Below are 23193 nucleotides of genomic sequence, written 5' to 3'. Positions count from 1 at the left end.
AAATGCTGCTATTTGATAAGTAAACTATACAAAAATATTTTAGTTGAAAAAATGTCTGGTCTGTGTAGAAACATGCTCCACAAGGCTGGAGCATAAAACGAGGTGTATAGAATACTATACAGTATTGGTAAGATAGTAAAAGTAATAATAGACTCCATAGTAAAACCTGTGCCAAACTAGACCTCTGCAGCTTCTGAAATTGTAGATGTGCGATCAAATGTTAGATATCAATAACTTGTTTAGAAGTGCTGATCAAGTGCCAATCAAACACTGTCTTTTAAGTTAAGAAAAGATAATCAAATACATTACTTAAGAAAACAAAGGACAAAGAACTTTTTGTGCATTGTTTTATCCCATAGGTACATAGACTAAGAGTTAAAGATTGTGATTTTTATGGATCCATGTTGTTTTACACTCCATGCATCCCTTGTGTGTTTGTTTGACCTGTGGCTTAAGTACTGCTGTTTTCTCACAAATGTCTCTATAGGCCAGCATGGACTAAGCATAACATGTTATAAGCATTCATAACATAACATTAACAATCAAAAATGTGTTTGTGGAGTTAGGTGTTATCTTTTTGCACGTCTTCTATTGCATGGTATCAAAGTAAATTATGGAGGAAAAAAATTACAAAAATTTGCGAGGTGTTCTCGCAACATTCAGAGACATAACACTGCATGAAGTCAAATGTAAGGCACTTAAGTTTTTCTCGCCTCATGTTAAAAAAAAAAAAAAGTAGATTTTTTTTAATGTTGTGAGTTGGGAGGGAGCTCATTATTGTCATGTTGGCCCGAAAAAAAGACACAGAAACACACACAGACACACACACACACACACACACATCTCAGATTAAATTCTCATCGGTTCATCGAGTTCATCTCTCTACATCATCAGAAAAGATATTTTCAATTTTAGATACAGTGGGAAGTATTACAAATGTGAGACAAGCAAACGTGAAAATGTTATTCAGTGCATTGGCTCCTTGTGGTTTTTTTTGTGTGTTTTTTGAGAGATACCAGACAAGCGTTTGTTTTACTAACAGGTTGAACCTCATATAACCTGTCCCATGATATTTGTAGATTTTTTTTTATGTCACAGCTTGAAAGCCCAGATCTAATCTATGAATGTACCCATTTACAATTTTTTATTTTATTTCTGTCGAATGTTAATGGTCTTCAATGTTAATTCAGGGCAGGAATGTCAAATACATGTAGAGTTAATATCTATGTCAATAACAGATTTCAGCTATAGTCAGGTAGGCCTCCAATGGCCATAGTCATGAACCAGATATGTTTTAACACAACTTCCGATTCGCTGTCAACATTATCTTGTTTGTTTGGTGTTGCATAAATGCACTTTACTGATCAGTGGTCATATTGGCTGTGAAATGAAGCAAACCATTTTGTCTTTCAACAGTTGATCTTTTTTGTTTTATCCTGCCATTATTTGCTGTTACACTAATGTTACTTTAATTTATTTATTCCCTGATCCCGTTGGGTCTCATGAATGATGGAAAGGGCTGGAGTCTCAGACAAAATAGAAAAGTTGCACCTGTTCCCCCACTTGAAGGCTTCTCCTTCACATTCCCTTCAGCAGAGGTTTATGTCAATCACTGAGTGCTGTATTTTGAACCAATAGGTGAAACCATGAGGGATGTGTATACTTTTGTCCTTTTTACTTTGTCTTTTTACTTAAACTTTTTTTTTTTTATTTAAAGTGGTTTTCATTTCTCCAGTGAGGTGGGATGGAAGCACTGGGGTGGATGTACTGAGGGATGCAGGCTGGACATCTGGCTGATATACACTGTCAGATCGGAGAAACATAATTGGCACCAGCAAAATGAAGATTGCCTCTGCCACCTCAACATAATGAAAACCACAGAGGAAACCTACTAGACTTGGAAAAGCCTAGTGACGTGAATGATATTTCTTTCCCATTACTTTATGTTACAAAGCCCTGTTGTTGCATTTACTGCTTCACACCTGAATGCCAAACGAACTACAACATCATTCCAAAAGTTGTCACGTTTGTTTTTATTTCCACTCCAAATGTATTCCGGACGTTCATCCACCACCACCTCGGACCCCAACGGAGCCCTTTCACAGGAAGGCTCCGACTGGTTTTAACCGCTACAAACTGGCTATAAGGCTGCTTGCTCCTCTCTTAAAACCTCTTCTACCTGAGCGTCACACTCTCAGCCTACACAATATCACAATTTGTGTTTCATTACAATGAGCACCCGCTACCGTGTCCACTGTTGAAATGGATTAAGGTATTTCTGAGCCCTTTCGTCTGAGAAAATACAGGATTCTTGCCAACCAGACATGAGGCCGTTTTTGTCTTTGACCCTCTGAACCTCCCATGAACATATAGTTGACCTTCTCCATCCCAGAAAACTCATGTACGTGTTGGATTTTACACCACTTTTACTGTCAAAGTCTGTGAGGCTGTTGTTTTCGTTATCTGGACAATTGTGCAGGGCTGAACGCTTGCTCAAGTGTAAACTGAAGAAAGCATGCCAGTACCTTGCAAACATTTTCATGACATTGTCGATTTTCTTTAGGATCGATTTTACTTCGTTTAACCTCTGTTCTTTCCATCTCAGAAAAAAATGGACTGACAGCATAAGATCATATATTCCGACCTAAGCAAAGTGATGTTTTGTTAATTGGGTACATCTCTCTTGGATATTAATGACAGTGGTTAGTTTGTTATAGGGGAATCTGTGAAAGTCCACAGTGTTAACTACTAAAAAGGGCTTTCTAGGACAGCATTTATGTCTTTTAAAATGAAAACTTCCTCTGGATATGTTCAGAAATGAGAGGAAAATGCCTTCTTGTGCCATTTTAGAAAAAGTGAAAACTTTTAAATGGCAAATATTTGTCAGCAAGTGTGCCAAATAATTCCATACTGAGCCAAAAGGCTACCAGCCTACATAAGTAAATGTTAGATCACAGGAATGCTTACATCCTGTCTCCACTCCCCTTGAAAGACATCACCCTAATTGTACGACGTTTGAGCTCATGTACTATTATTGTTATGCTGCCAGTCTGTTTTCTGCTTTTGTCAGAGATACGTCTCAGAAGCAGTATATTTTCTAAACGATACACTGTTGATAAAAAGACAGCAGCTACTATGGCGAGTGGGAATGAGAGGATTTTAAAAGTGTCATTGTTTTTATTATTCATTTATTTGAACATTATTCATTAATAGATTTAACGGTAATGACTATTTAATGTAACTGTAGTACTGTGTTTGTAAAAGAAATTCAGTGAGTTGTGTTTTATGACTCGTGGACTACCAGTGAAGTCAGCATTTCAGTGTTAATAATTGAATTGTTTTTTAAAGATTATTTTTGCGACGGCAACAAAGAGTCATTATAAATGTTCATTTTAACATCACTTGCCTTCTGTTGCTTTTATTCTCCACCTCATCCCTCTATACTCAAGAGTTTATAGGGTTACATCCAACATGTTTATGACCAGATTGATTTCTGGAGTGTTTAATCTGAGCACATATTAAATGGGAATCACGTCTCTGTTTACATGCACATAATCCCCATATAATGAGGAATCCAATTTAGGTGTAGTAGTGAAGTGTTGAAAAGCAGTATAAATTCATGCCTGCTTTTGTTTGGTGGTTGGACTTGTGCACCGATAGCAGGGTGATACTGCATAGCTCATCATGTTGTTCAGCTTAAAAAGCTTGTTTAGTTGCACCAGAGCAGCTGTGACATTGGCCACAGCCCATCTGCAAACATGAACATTTTGTTTCATTTCTTAAAGCATGTGAGGGATAGCTACCAACTTTTGTCTCCTCTGTGATCACGGTTTGAACATAGACAAAGTAAACTGAAGAATTATAGGGCTTTACAGGCTGAGGCCGCTCCCCTATTTTTAGGGATAATCGCGAGCACAGATCTGGTTAGCAGGTATCTGATTAAAGGGCTGCAGCAATGCAAGGAGTTACTTGAATAAAGGGGATATAAAGGTGTTGTTTCACCCTAGCAAACACAACGTCTACACACATACACACACACCCCCAGAGGAGATCTAGTGAAGTCATGTAACTGTCACCTGTTTTTTGTGTAAATGGTTATGGTTTTGTATTTATAGAGCACTTTTTCTAGTCTTGATGACCACTCAAAGCGCTTTACAGTACAGTTTTACATTCACCCATTCACACACACATTCATACAGTGCATCTATTCGCAGCACTTAGTTATTCTATGGGGGGCCATTCGGGGTTCAGCATCTTGCCCAAGGACACTTCGGCATGCAGATGGGTCAGACTGGGGATCGAACTGCCGACCTTCAGGTTGGAGGACGACCACTCTACCCCTCAGCCACCGTGGTGTGTGGTCTACTTATTATCATACATTGTATGTTGCTGGGACCTAAATCTGGGTAATAGATAGATAGATAGATGGATACTTTATTAATCCCGAGGGAAATTCAGGTTTAGTTTGAGGGTTATGGTTAAGCGGGTGTTAACTATTGTTATGGTTAGATTAATCTCCAGGAAATCATTGTAAGTCAATGTAATAACCTTGGAATCGTGTGTGTGTGTGCTAGGCTCACAACGACCATTATATTTTTGAGTGTGTACATACTAACATTTGTGAATTAGCTAATAAGCAATATTCGTGAAGACTCACTGCACCTTCAGCAGTGTACCCTAATCTTAAAGTTAACATCAGCTTGGGATCACAATGTCCAATGTTCTCTACCTTCACAATGTTGTTTAAGGGCGATAGTATGCTAAACTACACTAAATCCAGTTCAGGGTGATGTGAATATCATTAGTTACACATGTGTTTGGTGATGAAACAAAGTTCTGGACAAAATGACATTTCTACTGATGATGACAACAGATGTCAAATGAGGGGGATATACACATCTGTGCCAGACCTCATGCTCATCCATCCAATAGTTTATGAGACTTTACTGAGGAGAACACTGATAGAAACATCAGGGGCTCGCCAATGTCATCGTCTGGGAACCATGAATGTGTAATGCCATTCCATCCAATAGATGTTTCAATGGATGGTGGTTAACCTTGACCTGCTGGTGGCACAGGTTGAAAAGTAAAGCGAGATTAGACGGAGTCAGTCTCTCTGGATCATGAATATTTCCACTAAACTTAATGGAAATCTATTTGGATGCTCACATTTTTTAGTATCAGCCAAAGCGGTGGATCAGCTAACAGACTTACATTGCAATCTACACAGTCGAGCTCGTAGCACGGCTAAAAAGACGTAATTATTGTTTTCCCTTGCATTTTCCTCTGAGTGAGCATTTAGACCATTAATGCACATTCAACCCTATGATGTTATGCAGGGTAGTGAAAACCTTTCACTGTTTAAAGCACCGTATGGCAGAGTGAAAGCACTACACCATTCAAAGCACAGCAACAAGGTGAAAGAAGGAAATTTCATTCGGGAGTTAATTATATGGTCAGATAATAAATACATCAGCAGTGGATATAATTACAGAATGTCGATATAAAGTGCAAGCCAGTGTTGGTCCAACATATTAAACTGACGGATACATTTTAATCCAGCACGACTCTCCCTGATCTGTGCACTGCTATATATCCAATGAAAATGCAGTGTAAACGTTAAACGCTATGAGCACGATCTCTCCCTTATAGGACTACAGCTAAGTTTGCACCTAAAAAGAGAAATAAAAAATAATTTGACGTCAGTGGGTACAAATCAAAGTTCCTGAACATGTCAGACTGACGTGACTTTTATGTAATGACTTACATGAGCCGCCGGGCACACAGCCGTCCCTCCTACATTGATTGACCTTGTTCATTATCCAGGAAATACATGCCTAATCTTCTGAGCTCAACTACACAAGCAGCGAAGGTGACATCACATATACAGAACTGTAGCTGTATGAGAGCCACCTGTAATGCAGTGCATATGTTGCAGTTAAAACAACTGGTACTGGTGGAGTCTTACAGGCTTGTTTCTGTATTATATTAGGCTCTGTATGTTTAATACGATCTATGTGGACCTAGAGGAAGAGATAACAATGAAGGTATTCAGTAGCTTCTATAACAAGACTGCTATTTCTGGCAGTTTTGAGGTTTGAAGAGGGTTCGGGGAGGAGAACATTTAGACATCAGGGCATTTCGGGAACTGATGCTTTCAAATGAAAAAACAAAAGGATCCCACGATCTCCGTATTTATAAAAATTCTAGATAACACCCGGTTTTATACTGTAGCATTCAGTCATATCTGAATACTTTTCTCCCTCTGCTCTGAGTTAGTTTCCAGAGCCCAGAGATAGAAGTTTATTGCTAATTTGATTTAGATACCATTGGAAAAACAATTGAATACCATGGATGCTTGTGGAATTCAGTGAAGCAGATGGGCTTGCCTTATGGAAAGCTCGCACGTAGCTTGAATAACAATGATCCGAATAACTAACTTGCACATATGCCCCAATAATTAAGCATATACCTGCATAAGTAAATATCTGGAAATAGCAACCACCCGGAGGTCACTGGTATTTGGGGAACTATTTGCTTCCAATTTGAATGAATTAACTCTTCTATGTAATCCTTTGCAATGTATCCCCTTAATAGCATGCCATAACAAAAGCATTTGGAATGTGAAACATATCTCTGTATGAAATGCATGATCAATATCTGTCTTTATAATCTTAAAACCGTTCCTTTCACTTGCCCTAATCATCCAATATGCGTTTTGTTAAGCACTACAGACCAAAAGCACATTCCTAAAAGCAAAGGTAAGAAATCATCTGACATAGACAATTGTCAAGCATCTGAATGAAATCATAATTGAAAATGTTCTCAGCCCATCACATGTCTCATTTCGACCTTGAATCGAGGTGTAGAACCCTGCAGTACTATACATTTAAGACACATTCGATTCCTGTTGTGAGAGAGGGTAGCAATGGGCTTGAATGATAAAATTGCGTTGTCAAGGTAACAGGTTGTTCTGAAGACTGCAAATATGTGGTATTGGGGATGCTGCTATACAATATTTCAACCTGCAGCCTCGACACGAGCTCTGTGTTTCACTCCCTCCAAGTCGAGCAGGTAACTGCAGATGTAATACGGTTTGCATTCATAATTCAGAGATATTTAATAGCCAGTCTATCTTCATCAATATTATTAAAATTATTCACTGCAAATCTCATTTGCCAAACCAAATTATAGCTGTTGGATACCTTGAGGTGGCACCGTGATTTCTTTCAAATGATGAATGAGGAAAAGGGTGGGGACTGCCAGAGAACAGAGATACTGAGGCACCCTTTAACATGGCTCCTGATGTAACCATGGATACCTCTATTTCGTGGATGGAGTAATTTTAGCTGGAGTGGGACCTGAAGGACAGATATCACTGTTTCTGCAGTGCACATCATATATTAATGCATCTTAAATAGCAGGTTACTGATGCATTTAGTCTTACTGTTAAAATCTTGTTTTTCAGATGCAGTATTACATTACATTACAATTAATTTAGCAGACGCTTTTATCCAAAGCCACTTACAATAAGTGCATTCAACAGTATAAATGCAGTATATACAGTATGGTATGGTGTGATAATAAGACATCCCTTAGTGTAATGCTCAGGACAGTTAACCACTGACATTGGGGATGTTTTTGTTTGCTGGAACAAAGGAACATTCACAGAATCCGAGCAGGTGTCTGTGATGCCATGCCCGACAGTACAGTTTATATCATTTTGTAACCTGGCAAACAGCAGCTGTGCCAATCAAGCCCATGGTTTTGCAGATTATATGTCAGTAAACTAAGAAAATTGTAGAGAAGGTGATTCTACTGTGGAAGGAACCCAAAGATGTGTTTTCAAACTGAAATGCAAATGACAGCATCAGCAGCAATGAGATAATTTGATGCTGTTGCATTTACGAATCCCATTTCTGTGTGACTTGACTGTGTGAGTTGAGAGTTCAGGATAGTAGTACAGAGACTTTTTCTGTTGAGGGTAGAGCAGTGGAAGTGTCGGCACTGTCAAGGCAACCATGATAGTACAGGCCACAGGGGATTAAGAGGAGATGTAGCTATGATAAAAACAGAGCAGCACTGAGACAAGCTCAGCCAGTTCCTTAAAGTCAAGAAACAAGAGATTCCATTGTCAGTATCAGAGATTCAGAACACTACCCTTGATAACTACACCTCCTCAACAGCTACTGTCATAGATCTGGACCAAATCATTGGAAATAGACAGTGGTTCATTTGACCTGGCGAATTTTTTCAATCAATTTTAAATGTTAGACAAATTTAAACAGATTCATAAGACCTATTCATGGTCTTGCTTCTCAGTCATGTTTACCCGATTGTTCCAGACCCGGGTGTATTTATACCCTCATGAGAATTTATTTATTTCTAAACAGTCATCGATTAGAATCCTTGTTTTATTCAAAATTATCATTTGTGGATCATATATTTATATTATAATTTATCAAATAGACCTCAGAATAAATGTAGCATTGCAGACAGAGAGATTAACGGCAGCCAAATAATAATAATATAATCATATTTATATTATTGTGGACATGTTTACATTTATCTATTTGGATTGGACCTCAGTTATTTGCACGGTGAACACAGAGGATTGCTTCTGTTTGTTCCATCTCAGCTCGATCAAATGCTCTCTGTCTCCACCTGCTGGATTTATTCAGCACTGACGCTACACATATATCACCATCAAATCAATTGAAACTGCATGTTCAACGATCTGCATGTTCAAAGATCGTCTACTATTACCTGTGAATGGCTGTGCTAAAAGAGTGATAAATAGGCTGTTCATATTTCTAATCTTTTCAACTCGTGTTCAATCCCATATTGAGCCAGATCACTTTAAGGGAGGAGCTGTTCTGTAGCCTCTGCAGAGCTGTGGCAGGAGAGACAGGTGATGAGAGCCAACATTTGTTCCTGGTGCCAATATTCAGATTATTCCCACTCAAACATTTTCATGCCAAATCAGTAATTTTAGTAACATGTTCTGTAAAAGCTTAAAAATAGAAAACAGCTTACAAGGTTTGGTCTCTGATACATAATCCTGTAAAGGTTGCAATTAATCAACTGCGGCCTGATTTATCTTCCTGTAAATTGAATGAAAACTTTTTACGAAAATGTATTGCTTGTGTTTATTTTCTCTCTCTTTATTATTGAGGTATTTGAGAGGGATAACTGAAAATGACAGGACAGACATAGGGAACACGGTCTGCACCTCAGACCCTATGACTTAGCAGACGTATCTGTGAATACATCAGGCTCGTCTCTATTTCTAAAAACAAGACAACAACAAGGTAAAAACACTTCTCATGTCAGTTTGGCACACTCATGTCTGAGTCTGGGGTAATGGTACTTATGAGATCCAATTATCAGAGAATAGGATTTTGTCAAAATAAATGACAACACAAATTTCTCTCCCTTCTCATTAAACTGTGTTTAATTATTCAGTGTGCTGTGCTATCAATTTTAAACATGTCCCAAGTCCACTGGCAAATCTTCTGAGGGATTGTTAGGCTTCTAAACAGTGCTCCATTTTCTCTGTGAAATTGTTTAACTGCCATTAAATATGCTTCTCTAAAGAAATCTTTCATTTATGGATACAGCAGAGTGAAATTGAATGGTTTATGGGAGGAAATAGCCACATGCCTGGATGCAAGGCCCTGCCGTCGCTCTAATGGGGCCTCAATCGTTCAATACGGTGGTTGTCAAACTATAGGACCCACCTGGGTTCTCCAAGTGGGTCCCTGAGGGTCTCGGTTTAACTGCAGATCAGAGTGATTGTGCTATATCAGCATTCAGAGATGGTTTGCTGGGTGAGATAATGACCTCCCTGACCAGAGCACTCACTCTCTGCCGTACACCTGCAGTAGACATAGACCATACATTTCACATAGACATATACATATGAATTTATATTTGCTAAGTCAAAGTCAACTTTATTGTCAATTGTGCCATATGTACAGTATGACGTAGCTGGGATGGAAATGCTGTTTCTGTCAGATCCCTGGTAATAATTTCCCTTTAGACTATTTTATAACTGACTGTAGATGGCCAACTTTGTGCCCAGACTACTGTTATCACAGCACAAAACAAATGTCTACATATATACTGCAGCCATATGTTCATACTGAGGACTGCTATGTTCACTTAGAGCCTCTGTAAACAGTATGTCAATAAATAGGTTTTTGGCTCAGTACACACAGAGGACCGAGAGGAGAGAAATATAATAAAATCATTTTTGTAGTAAATGCTGGAAAGCGGTATAAGAAATCTACTGCAGCTAACTACCGTAGCAAGGTCGATGGCACTCCAAACCACATGGTGGCAGGAACACGCTTTGCACCAGTTCACATACGCTGAGCGAAATCAATGATGATGCATTCAATGGTGTCGCAAGAATCAGAAAAATATTTTCCCAAACTGGTATAATATGTTACACTTTTGATAGTTGCAAACTGACCCTAACTCAAAAGCACTTAACATCACCTTTTAGCCTACGACCACGTTCTCTGCTCTTCGTTGCAATGTATAAACATGGGGTGTGTCAGGCGTGTTGGTTTATCCTAAATATGAGAAGATGAGCCGAACTCGGTTTGTTCAATCAAGTATTTATTTAGAAAGCAATGAAAGGTAACAATCAGCAAAGCAATGGGCATCCAACAAGTCGCATCAGAACACGAGACCCATCAGAACGCATCAAACAGCCGGCGCCTGTCTATTTTATAACAGTAGATCTTGATTCTTCCTCCTCGAAAGTGCGCAGGCGTAGGCCATCCTCTTGGTATTGGAAAAGATTATTGTGTTCTTGCTATATCAAAACAATGTTCTGTTTGTACAGACATTCAAAACAATTTAACCAAAACAACGAAACACATTCTGGCGCTCACACATTCTAATTTCAAGATTAAACAGTAGGAAGGAAAAGGTTATTATTAATCATTTGCGTGAAGGCCTTATCTGGCTCAAACTGCTTCTATCATTATTGTTAACAGTACAGCTATAATTTGAAATGCTTCTATCTTTATTTATTTAGAGTTCAGTCAGACACAGAATATAGCTAAAATATTGAAATCCTGACAGGTGCAATGCTCCAAACATATAAATACAGCACATCCATGTTTTTGTCTCCACATTCATTCATGCACTTGAATGTACAAACAGGTAAACAGCGGGATCACTGCCTCTTGATATTCATTCTAGGCTAGGGTCTCTGCCAAACAAAATTGGTCTACACATATGAAGGTATTTGAACATGATCTGTGTGGCGATGACATGCTCCACAGTCTCTTCCCCTAAACCCCATTCACTTTGTCCTGATGGATGTTTCCCTATTAAGTGCATTGTTTATTTAGTCCTGTGTCTCTTATTCTTAGCCTTGAAATAACTGTTTGTTCTCTATTGTTTTTCCCTAGTGTTTTCATCCCTCCCACTTTCACAAAGATATAGACTGTATACAACGATATAGAATGTATATAAAGATACAGACTGCATATACAGATATATACTGTATATACAAATATATCCTGTATATGAAGATATAGACTGTATATAAAGATATATCCTCTATATGAAGATATAGACTGTATATAAAGATACAGACTGTATATAAAGATAAATACTGCATATAAAGATATAGACTGTATATGAAGTTAAACATGTATTTGAAGATACAGACTGTATATGAAGTTATACATTGTTTATCAAGATACAGACTGTAAATAAAGATATAGACTGTATATAAAGAGGCGAGCTCCTCTCCGGCTCCTCACTTCCTGTTCGTAGCGTCCGTCTCGGGGTGTGTCGCTGTTGACGGAGCCTCCTGTTCTCTCGCTGTAGTTTAGTGGAACTTGCTCAGCCCGAATCCTCCCACTACTTCCCTGGCTGCCGTCGCCTCACGGTAAATATAAATGTCAGATGTAAAGACGAACCTCGCCTGTGGGATTAGATATCTGCTCACAACGCTTGTTCTGAGTGTTGCGCACTTTGACGCACCTAAGGTATCGCACCTAACCATGTCCGTTAGCTCGATGTTAGCTTAGCTAACGCTGAAGTTTAGTTATGAGCTCAAAGCTACAAGCTAAGGCCACTCCGTGCTAGCTTGAAGCGCCACTGTCTCACTGTGTCTAGTGACATTAAGCAGCTGGTTTTAGTAACCACAACACAATGTGTCGTTAAAACTGCATCGTTAGCGCCGTCGTGTGTAGAGCTCGTTGCGAGCTCACCCAAACTTGGCAGTAAATGGATTTGGCAGTGACGTTCAAGTAGGATATTTTTTATGAACTACTAGGTATTTAAAACTTCTAAGATGTTAACGAAACAGCTGATAACACACTGACACAACCTTCCAGTGTCATTTATGTCCAGTCTTTGTTGTGCTTTAAGTGTTTCCATAACAGAAAACACTGTGAGAGGGGCTAGTGGGTGTGCCTCCGCCTCTAATGGGACAGTGTTATTCATACCACATAACAAGGCATGCCATTGCTTGATCTATAACAAGCTCAACCAGTGCGGCTGTAGCTAGCTAGACAAACACTAAAGGTGCTAACATTGCATCAGCATGGTAGCTACATACTAATCAATGACATTGAATCCAGTTCCTATTTGTGAAGGTTGACATTCATGTTTTCTTTGCATTGTCCGTGTTCAATTCATATGTTACATGCCATTTACTCCTGCTTTTAAACTCTTACTGTTCCTTTATAGAAGTAGATTATAATGTTGCCTGGTATCTAGCATGTTCAAGAATCTAAATTTGTTGTGTAAATAATTTCTTCCGACTTATGTTGCACTTTCACAGTTGGTAGAAGATGTTTTTTGTCAAAACACTCTTCAAAGGCGTCGTCGATGTTGTGAGGTAAGATCTGCCTGAAGTAGCAGCTCAAACCAAGAGTTGTGGCTTGTGTTTTGACTTTTCATCTCACTTGTCATCATCCTGTCTTTTTAGCAACATCGACCCAGCCCAGTTTGTGCCTTCTGACCCTGTGAGTGACACATTACATTGCCAGCTCTATCTTCCCAACACTGCACTGCAACTGATAAGTTTTAATTTATATTTGCCAATGTCTCTGTCCACCAGCCTCCTCCACGTAGACCACTTGCATATGCAGAGCAGCATGAGAATGATGAGGAGAAACAGTTCCGCAGAGTCTTCCAGCAGCTCGCTGGAGACGTGAGTCTACCTGTTCTTTGGATTTACTGCTGTACTTTGCAGTAACCACACCCTTTACTCCATTAAATTAACTAAAGAAGATCTGTAATTTGAATTATAAAAAAATGCAGTTGGGTGTCTGTACAGCTTTATGATGTCCTAACTGTTATAATCATATTTGTCATACAGGACATGGAAGTGAGCCCAAATGAGCTCAAGGACATCCTGAATAAAATCATTGGAAAGCGTAAGACATATTTGCATTTCTCTTAACAAAACTGTGTGTAGTTCTTATACTCCTGTGTAGTCTGTCTTTCTCTATCGTGATTCAGTCCTTAAATGATTTACTTATCTGCCGCATTATATGATCTCATTGTATGTCTATATTATCATATTTCAGATGGAGATCTGAAGACAGATGGTTTCAGCATTGAGTCTTGCAGGAGCATGGTGGCAGTCATGGATGTATCCTTTCTATCATAATTAGGTTCTATATGTTGAATTGTATGGTGGACAGTAAGCTGCTGACAGTTGACAGCAGAGTAAAAAGCAGAGCATAATACGTTATATGGTGCTTAAAATTAAATTGAATACAGTTTATTGATTTAGTTTTTTCGCAATGTATTATGTGAAGCACTTTGTAATAGGGCTGCTCGATTATGGAAAAAATCATAATCACGATTATTTTGGAGAATATCAAAATCACGATTAATTAAACGATTATTAATATGTGCCCTTATTCCGAAGTCTATGCTTAATTTTTTTAATCACTTCCGGTTCCGGTAAACGCCGATGACGGCTGCGTGTCTTATTCCTCCGGTTATTCAAACCCTTAATGATGGCAACCCTAAGACTCTCTGACCGACTGACCGGCGCGGAGAAATGCGGGTCCGGTCTGACCGGACTGATCAGCCTGGCGGGAGCGAGCTTGAGAATAGCGGTTCGCGGTGCGGCCGCTACATGGTCTGCTGCTGCTTTCCACTCGCGCTGTTTTTTTCACCGACGATCACCACACACACAATTCGCCTCGGCTGCTTGAGAGTGAGAGCCAGTCAGCTGGGCCGCTGAATGCTTTGGGGGAAGGTCTGAATTGCGCATGTGCGTCTCTTTCGAAAAAAATGCCTAATAATCGTTTCAACTCGATTATAGTAGTTTGGAGATCGTTTGACCCCATAATTGTAATCACGATTAAATTTCGATTAATCGAGCAGCCCTACTTTGTAACCATGTTTAGAAAAGTGCTATACAAGTGAAGATATTAAATACACAGAACAAATACATCAGCATTTGGTTGGGGGGGGAAAGAGCTGTGTTGACTCACCACATTCCATCACACCCCACAGCTCATTAAGGCTGAGAACATGCATTGATAGTTGAGGGAGTAACTGACAGACTAAAAGTTGGGCTAAGCCTGCGTTCATTTGTGCCTGTTGTACCTGTATAGTCAGGTTTAATGACCTTGTGTGCGGGTTAATGAGTAGATCTCCTCTGGCTTACTGCACTTTAAGCAAGGGGCCGTGCTATTAAAGAGCTCTGCCATCATGTTTTTGTAGAATGCTCTTTATTGTAAGCTTGAAGTAAAGTCTTTTATACATTTTTCGTAATTGTAACAAACATGAATAGTATATTGAAAACTGTGAAACTAAATGGCTGTTATGTTATCCCTGTCATATGTAGTGTAAGAACAGGTTAGATGAAAACTTTGACATACATTCCCTGCTGTGAGGGAGGGAACGTCACAACGAAGGCATATAAAAATACTCCTTGGGCAAATACAGCATGCCCACGTGTGATGCAGTAGCTGATCAAAGCGGAAGAAGGAACAGTGATTGTTGTGTTGTCCTTAATGCTTCTTCAGAGTGACAGCACAGGGAAACTCGGCTTTCATGAGTTCAAACACCTCTGGAACAACATAAAGAAATGGCAGGCAAGTAAAGCGCAACCATTTTGAATTTGTTTTTTTGGGGGGGAGGGGGTTTACACAGCAGTTGCTCAGTGACACTCCTGTGGGTCAATTGTCTTGTGTAACAGTGAACACAGATGAAGCTGCAGTGAAGTGTATACATATCAGCTATTGATCTGGTTAAAAATAACTCGGATTAGCATCTAATTTTTCCCCTTATTAAAGGAACTGCCATGTTTTATGTTCACTTGAATCTGTTAACTGATGGCCACACATTGAACTGGCTACATTGCAGGACATTTTATTTCCTGTTAAACTTATCTGTCAGTGATATGACTGAAATGTTATTGAAATTGAGTTAGATGATGAATTTATTATAATTTTTGATTATTCAGTTGCTACAGCCATATTGGCAACTATTTGCTTTGTTGAAAAGTAACTGTTAGTTTACTTTTCTACTTGTAGTCTTTCTAGGCAGTAACGCAGCTTAAAAGGAAAATGTTTCAGATGTCAATGATGTTTTAAATTCTTATATTTTTCTTATTTAGGGAGTGTATAAGTCTCACGACAGAGATGGATCTGGCATCATCAGTGAAGATGAGCTGCCCAATGCTTTCCGAGCTGCAGGTGAGCCTCTTTTTTGAACTGATATTCAAATTTTTGCCCAACTGCTGTAAAGATGAGTCTGAACAAACTTAAACGCAGTTGGGATCTTATCTATTAGTCTGTGCATGTTTTCAACAAAGAATATATTGGATTTAAGTAGTTTCATAAGCCAGAAAACTACTTAAAACTATCAAATGTGTGTGTTTTCTCATCACATAGTTATGTATACACCTTGACAGACATGGGCAGTCAAATGGTTTTGAGAGGCTGTATAAAGGGCTAATATTTTGAATATTATACCCGTTGTTTGAATATATTTGCATGTTCATCTCTTTATCAGGTTTCCCCCTCAATGACCAGCTGTTCAAGATGATAATTCGCAGATACAGCGATGAAAATGGGAACATGGATTTTGATAACTATATTGGCTGCCTTGTGAGGCTGGATGCCATGTGCCGTAAGTTTCAAAGACCAGTCCTAAAATCAATTGATCTCTTTATTAGTAGGTCAGCTTTATCTCTGTGACAACAATGAATGACCTGGGATTAAATCTCATGACCTTAAGGTATAGTAGGCTTAATATCTGTTCTGTTTTTAGGTTCCTTCAAAACCCTGGATAAAGATAACAATGGGACTATCAAAGTCAATGTCCAGGAGGTAAAGTCCTCTCAGATATTTGCAACTTTATTGAGTTTTGACTTGAATTCAGATTTTCTAAAGCAGTGGCTCTTTTTTTTGGGAATAAGTAGCTGTTTTCAAATAGTCATCTTCTCTGCTCTTGTTTCTTTTCAGTGGCTTCAGTTGACCATGTACTCTTGAGTCCAGACGACGTCTCTCCTGCTTGTTATACGGAACCACTTTATTTGTCTACACAGTACAATACTTTATCAACTTTCCTTACAACTTCCTGTGATAATCAGCAAATCCCTTGTGCATGCTTGTTTGGAATATTAATGCAATAAGTGTTGGGGGACACTGTTCTGTAGCACTTGCCAGAAAAAGGTACAAACCTACACCTATAAAATGACCCCTAGCTGAATACTCAGGACGAGTTTGAAGCCTATATAATTCAATTAAAATATGGTAGCATGTTGAATTGGTTTTTGTTCAGCCTTTTGATTTGCTTCTTTCCACAAGTCAAAATCAGAAAGGCCAACATCAAGATGCCTTATAACGAGCAAAATTTGAAAATCTAATGTGAAAGCAGGAATCTCTCATTCTAATGTAGCTGGGGCTGGTTTTACACTGTTGGGTTAAGGAACATTCACATCCTCCGTCAACGCTGTGTCTGTTGCTGAAATACAGGAAAAGCTACGACACTCATCACTGTAAAAAATCTCACACTCGAGGTTACCTCCGATGGAAGATCCGGTATGTAGCTGCAAGCTTGGTCGGCCATGTTTTGTAGATTAAGTAGCTATCACCAGAGGTGTTTACAGGTATTGTGCATGAGGTAGTGTTCTGTAGAAGCTGAAGTTGGGTGACACTATTGTGAGAATTACGTGAGGTCACCAAATCCCATGTACTGACAGTTGTTTCATGTATAGTTTTACATGGCTGTGTTGATTTTGACCAGTCTCTGTGAAAGTCCCTGTGGTCCATCCACTCTGACTAGAATAGTTAAGCGACAGCCATGTCAAATTACATATATATATAAATTGTCTGTCTTACTTTGAGTTAAACTCTGTTACTATTAAGTCTCTGTGATACCGGGCCCAATAGTACTGAATGAGAGATAGTTCACTAAAACCTTCGAGTCCGCTAATATAATTTAAGTGAAGAAGGGGATGGGTTATGGTTTGTTTGCACCACAGCCTGTCACACAGATCTTTGTTGGATTATTTGTACACATGTTTATTGTGCAACAGTTACATCGGTATAATAAATGCATAGTGGACAGTGATACTGATGCTTTCTACAGTAGACCATTTTAACAAAGACAACAAAAAATCAAAACAAAAAATCCCAAATTCTCTTTAAAGTCACCTTATATTAGAGACTGTATGCTAATATATATATTTCAGTTTACCCACATCTATATCTTTCTAATATTAATGAGACAATGTTGTATTTGGGCAGGCTGATACTTAGCTTTTTAATATTGATTCTAGCAGTGCAACTTTGCAATAGCCTTCTGTTTGTCTTCGCTTCCTGATCACATTATCACTTCTCACTGTTTACTGTGCCTGCGCCAGATAGTGTCAGCACTGTGTGTGAATTTATCATATATAACAGATGTGTATGCCACAAATGCATGCAGCCAATTGAAAGGATGGATTGCAAACGTTTTTTTAAACCATGCAGTTGAAGCCGTGGTCATTTAACTGTTACTGAAAATATTTGGCAAAATACATATATGTGCCATATTTGAAATAAATTGTAACGTAAATGTGCTTCTGTGGCTATTTTTTACTTAAAATTGGATCCAACTTAGAACTTGTATGTGATGATGTTTCAAAAACAACCAAATCACATTCTCCCTTTGTGATCTCTATATACTTGTCTAGAGAACTAGAGTCAGACTACTTGTGCACTAGTAGTAAACCTTGATTAGAAAGAAAAACAGCAAAAGAAAATGTGATGGTGCTCTGAAAAACCTGAAATAAAATCAGATCTGCATGACTTGTACAGCAACAGCGTACAAACGGCTAATGCTGTATAGTGATAAATACCAACACTCCTATCTGTTTCTGTGTGTGTTTTGGTAATGTCAGCTGTCAACTGTACCGGAAGTTAGATTTGCTCCTTCAAAATAAAACCACATATTAGAGTGATAATATAAGACAAACACGGCTACTTAATTAGTAAAATGACTCGATCATCGGGGTCTTTGATGTGTAAGTTACACGTCAAACCAATAATTAAACGTCATATAGTAGCTGGTGTCACATTAATGTTATGTTAGTCGGCAATATTTGAGCTACGCACTCAAGTAAAACATGCTACCTTACTAAAGCTAACCGGACATATTTTGCTTAGCGTTAGCTTCACGCTGGTTAGCTTGACGGTGGCTATCCCGGCGATAAGGAAGTTAATCTTCACGTTTTTTGGACGAAATCCCAACTTCTCTGTCCTGTGGTATGTTCACCATCTCGTTAGACATATTTGCCATTACCGTACACCCTTTTCCAGCGAGGTTACGTGGACTAGCCCCTTCATTAGCCATTTCTGACTGGTATGTAGCGTTAGCTAGCGTCCTGCTGCAGGGAGAGCTAACCCTCTGTTAGCTGTAATGTCCAGTTACATTTAACACAGCGTAATACACGTATGTTGCTGTATATGAGAATATTTAAATGGCCGCTTCATGTTAAAATAACCAGGACAACGCTGGGAATAGCATCCATTCAGTATAAGTACGAATGCTCTCCAGATACAGCTAGCTATCAGGCTCTCGAATGTGTAGTAATAACTATAGCATCGTCCATTGTTCATTCAGTCATCGGTGCCAGTGCAAACAGTGTTTTATTCACACTTAACCCGCGCTATGTATCTGCTGAACTGTAGGAGAACCCTTGGGCATGTACAAGTAACGGCCTTACAAATAACCTATTGAAAATATTGATTTGATTAATATTTAGTTAATAATCCAATTTGACTGTCACACGTGTATTGCTCAGCTGCTGATGCTGATCGAGTGTTTCACAGCATTAAAGATACTTACCCCAGCTTCTCAGTCCCAAAGATCAACTGCATAGTTTAATTGATTGAAATTTCTTTTAACTGTGCTGTTAATCAGACTCCTGAGCCCTGCCACGCAGCTGGAGGGGTTACGGCAGAGCTCAGAGGAGACTACAAAGCAGCTGCTGACTGTGAGTGTGGAGGATGTCTTCTCCATCATCATCATCATTATTCTTCAACCAAGACAGTGTCACTCGCTTCAAGAAGAGAAAAGCCCGGTTCTCATTCAGCGAAGTCCACATACTGTTGGATGAAGTGAGGAAGCATCGAATGGTTGTTGTGGGTATGTGTCGTTAGCTGCCCAATGACTTTATTCATCTTCTAAAAGTAGAGATGGTGCCTCAAGGTTTTGTGTCTGAATATATAAAAGTTTGGCACACAACTGTATACTGAAAGATACAGTGACGTTTTTAATGATAAAATGTTGAAATTGGCCCAACCATTGACCTAATGAGATTCAAAAGCAAGCACTTTTAAGTCTTATTGATTTTGATCTTTTCCCTCCAAAGGCAAATTCAATCGTGGTGTACCAACAGATGTGAAGAAGCACACATGGGCAGAGATTACTGCACGTGTCAATGAGATCGGAGAGTGTCAACGTGAAGTCATTGAGGTCATCAAGAAATGGTCGGACCTCAAGTGCGACACCAAGCGCAAAGTGGCTGCCATGCGGTCAGGGACAGTGCCCAATAGGGGCCTCAACTCACGTCTTTCCCGAGACCTTAACCAGACAGAGAAAATAGTGCTTCAGATCCTGGAGATGGGCAATGACCACCAGAACATGAGTGACTTCGGCCCTCTGGGAGATGATGACGATGTGCCCGATGACGAGGAAGAAATGGAAGAGGAGGATATGATGGGAATGCAGAATTCTCCTAACGGCGGGTTGGACATGTCATCTATGCCTCCACCAACCTCTTACTCCATTGGTGGACTTGCAGGTAGCAAAGAAAATCAATTCATGAGTGCTTAAAGGAATAGTTCAACCTAAACGGACCATTTTGTCAAAAGGCTAAATACCACTGAAGTTTGATATGTCTACTTAATAACAAAGAATTTTTCACCTTTCTTTTGAAAGTACCTGCTGTGGGTGACAGATTTAGAATAACTATTCATTTTAACTGCTGTTTTAATTGCTTATTGAGGAGAAATGCATTCAGGATGTTTTATTTGAATGCTTTGAATGTTGTAGGAGACTCATCACAACCTTCCTTCGATGTGCAGTATGAGGTACCTGCCACGGAAGGTGAGATGTCAACTTTTGGATACATATGAAGTCAGTGAACATGTTTTACTAATGACAAATTACTGATGAACCCTTTTTCTGTCACGCAAGATGCTGATGCTGCATTTGCAGACTCAGACGATGACCTACGGGATGACGCACTTCCGTCCACTCAGGCATCAAAACTAACAGAGGACCATTTAGGAAACAACGGCATCCAGAAACAAGGACGACCTCAGACGCCCTCCGGACCTTCAACCTCAACAGCCACGCCTTCGCTGCCAGGTCAGCCCTCACAGAACATGAGGGACAGCATCCTGCATAGTGCATCGCTGAGCCTTCAGGAGCAGCACGCCACCAACATCCTGCTGGAGACGGTTTCCCGCTCCCTGGAACTCCTGTCTGAGTCGGTGCAGCAGCTGGCGGAGACTCAGCAGGAGTTTGTGCGGGAGTCGCTGCAGCTCCAGAGGGAGACGGTGCAGGTTCTCAGAGACTTCACGGGTGGAGCCATTGCGCTAATGCATGACAAACTGAACGGACGGCCAGCATTATAGCAATAAAGCATCACAGTTGTAAAGTTGTATCACTGACTTCATACATGGCCTTCAGGCACAGGATTTTTTTTAAGTTCCTCTGGACTCCATTGCTGGTTACTGTAGTTTTTGATAATCCTCAACAGATTCTCCCCGGCTATATTTTAAAACGGAATTCATCGAAATGTATCGATGGCATCTCCGTGGTTTCATGAAAAGGATATAGTGTTCGTTATAAAGAAAGATCGTATGGAGGATTTTTTTTTTTGCTACTGAAAGTGAGACTCCTTCCACTTGCATTGTAAAACATTTTTTATTAAGCCTACACCACTTTTAAAGCCTTTACATTGTTTTAATTTTGAGATTCAAAGGATGAATCTAATTTTAAAAAGTCAGTTAAATCCACATGTGTTTCCTTGTATAAGTTGTAGCTTTCTCTTGCATCAGTGTCTGGAGATAATCACATGTACTGTAATGGTAAGTGGATTTCTACACCTGACCATTATATGGTCCATTTCTCAAAAGGCTAAATAAGGTGTGTTAAACAGTTGGAAAATACCTGTAAGTGAATACTTTATGTCTGTCTGATTTAGGTTTTTCTTACATTACGAACATGAACACTTGAATATGAAAGTTTCAATAATTCTTTTAAGTCATGGAATAAACTACTCATTCATTTAAACAGACCAGAATTCCGACATAATTCAGATATAACCTCATCGATACAAATGCCCTTGAATGGTTGACCATAAAAATGTCAAGCTCAATTGAAGATTGTACATTGGAAATGAAAAAAAATATGGATTGCTTCACAGACTGGTTGTTTAAATAAACCCATGAGAGGAACCTTAATAAAGTTTAAAAAAAAATACAGCTGTACCTCAAAGGAAAAATCAAATGCTATTCGATGGGTTTTCATTGTCATCAAATACCATTGAAAGACCAAAAACTAGTAGCCCTGGGCAACATGTTCTTTTACAATGATGAATATAAGCTGTGTAGTTTTAGTTGATCCTGCTGCTGTAAATATTCACTGCAGCACCAAGTGTGTATAAATCCGCTGCTGAAAATAAACCCCAACAAGTGTGTACTATCCTTTCAGAAGCATTTTCCAGCTGATTAAGGAAACTAAAGGACATTTTAATTAAGACTATAATATTTGTGATCCAGTTTCAAACATTGAGCTAGGGGAACAGTGGTGGTCTTGGGGCTGAAAGCTACAGGAAGGGTTAGGGAGGTCTGAAAGTTGAGAGGCAATACATTGGCTTTGGTCGTCTTGGGATCTGCTGAAGGATAGAAAAATGTAAACCCACCAGATTTGTCCTAAAGGTATTGTCCTTCATGAGGTGAGGACATGCAATATCACAGCTTCATTAACCATCCTTAACTGAAACTCCTACTGATGTTATTAGTTGGAGTACAGCCACTTCTGCAGGTACACGAAATGTGCAGTAGGGGGCTCTGCTGTACAGTGTGTCTGAGAACTATTAAACAAAATACAAAATTTTGGGATCATTTTGATCCCAAAAATCAGGATTAAACTGATCCCAGCAGGAGGGTGGATTCATGGTGGATATCAGTAATAAAACTAGGTTACTAAAATTGGTTAGTTAAATAATACAACATTTCTATCATGCATTTTACAGTATTTATATTTATTCATCAATTTCACTTGAATTGTTCAACAGGAAGTACATAAAGTAGGTAGGCTATGTAGGCTAGCAACCTTTCAGTACAGCAAATTATAAATTATAAATATTTCGGCCCCATAAAATAATCCCCCAAACAGCTGTCAATATTGAACTCAAATAATAAATTCTGTCCTTGTTCATTAAACATTAATCACACTGACACAATCATCAGTCATGGACTTATCAAAAATAGTATCTAACAATTGCATCTCTTATTGGTCGTCCAGTCGGGCCCTCATTCTGACAGAATGCTGGAGGTTGGTCAGTGTCTCCAATGGGCTCAGGTGCAATCGGGACGTCATCACAGAGAGGGACTTTGCACTTGGTCGCGCTGTTGTGTAGGACAATGCAAGCAAGTATTATGTTGCATGCTTTCTGTGGTTCCACTCTCA

At 39.2% G+C, this 23193-nt stretch overlaps 2 protein-coding genes across 4 annotated transcripts; both read left to right on the top strand.

Moving 5' to 3' along the window:
• The first annotated feature begins 11781 nt into the window (after positions 1 to 11781).
• Positions 11782 to 17577, top strand: capns1a (calpain, small subunit 1 a). Of its 3 annotated transcripts, none has more exons than XM_053441201.1 (11): positions 11782 to 11914; positions 12815 to 12871; positions 12962 to 12998; positions 13094 to 13186; positions 13355 to 13412; positions 13566 to 13630; positions 15024 to 15092; positions 15617 to 15695; positions 16015 to 16131; positions 16273 to 16331; positions 16467 to 17577. In XM_053441201.1, the coding sequence occupies exons 2-11, from the start codon at positions 12825 to 12827 to the stop codon at positions 16491 to 16493; spliced, it is 651 nt and encodes a 216-aa protein (XP_053297176.1). In that variant the 5' UTR covers positions 11782 to 11914; positions 12815 to 12824; the 3' UTR covers positions 16494 to 17577. The 3 variants fall into 3 exon arrangements, with proteins under 3 accessions (XP_053297176.1, XP_053297177.1, XP_053297178.1); XM_053441202.1 differs by having other exon boundaries at positions 15024 to 15096; positions 15621 to 15695; XM_053441203.1 differs by having other exon boundaries at positions 11886 to 12014.
• A 61-nt stretch (positions 17578 to 17638) lies between these two features.
• Positions 17639 to 22003, top strand: zgc:153990 (uncharacterized protein LOC768125 homolog). Its single transcript, XM_053441200.1, has 5 exons — positions 17639 to 18752; positions 19411 to 19635; positions 19862 to 20293; positions 20545 to 20598; positions 20689 to 22003. Exons 2-5 carry the CDS (start codon positions 19497 to 19499, stop codon positions 21129 to 21131), a joined length of 1068 nt encoding a protein of 355 aa, XP_053297175.1. The 5' UTR covers positions 17639 to 18752; positions 19411 to 19496; the 3' UTR covers positions 21132 to 22003.
• The last annotated feature ends 1190 nt before the right edge of the window (positions 22004 to 23193 follow it).

This window comes from Pleuronectes platessa, chromosome 15 (assembly GCF_947347685.1).
Source record: "Pleuronectes platessa chromosome 15, fPlePla1.1, whole genome shotgun sequence".
NCBI lineage: Eukaryota > Metazoa > Chordata > Actinopteri > Pleuronectiformes > Pleuronectidae > Pleuronectes > Pleuronectes platessa.
The sequence above is the reverse complement of the archived record's forward strand: the minus strand, read 5'-3'. Positions and strand labels throughout refer to the sequence as shown.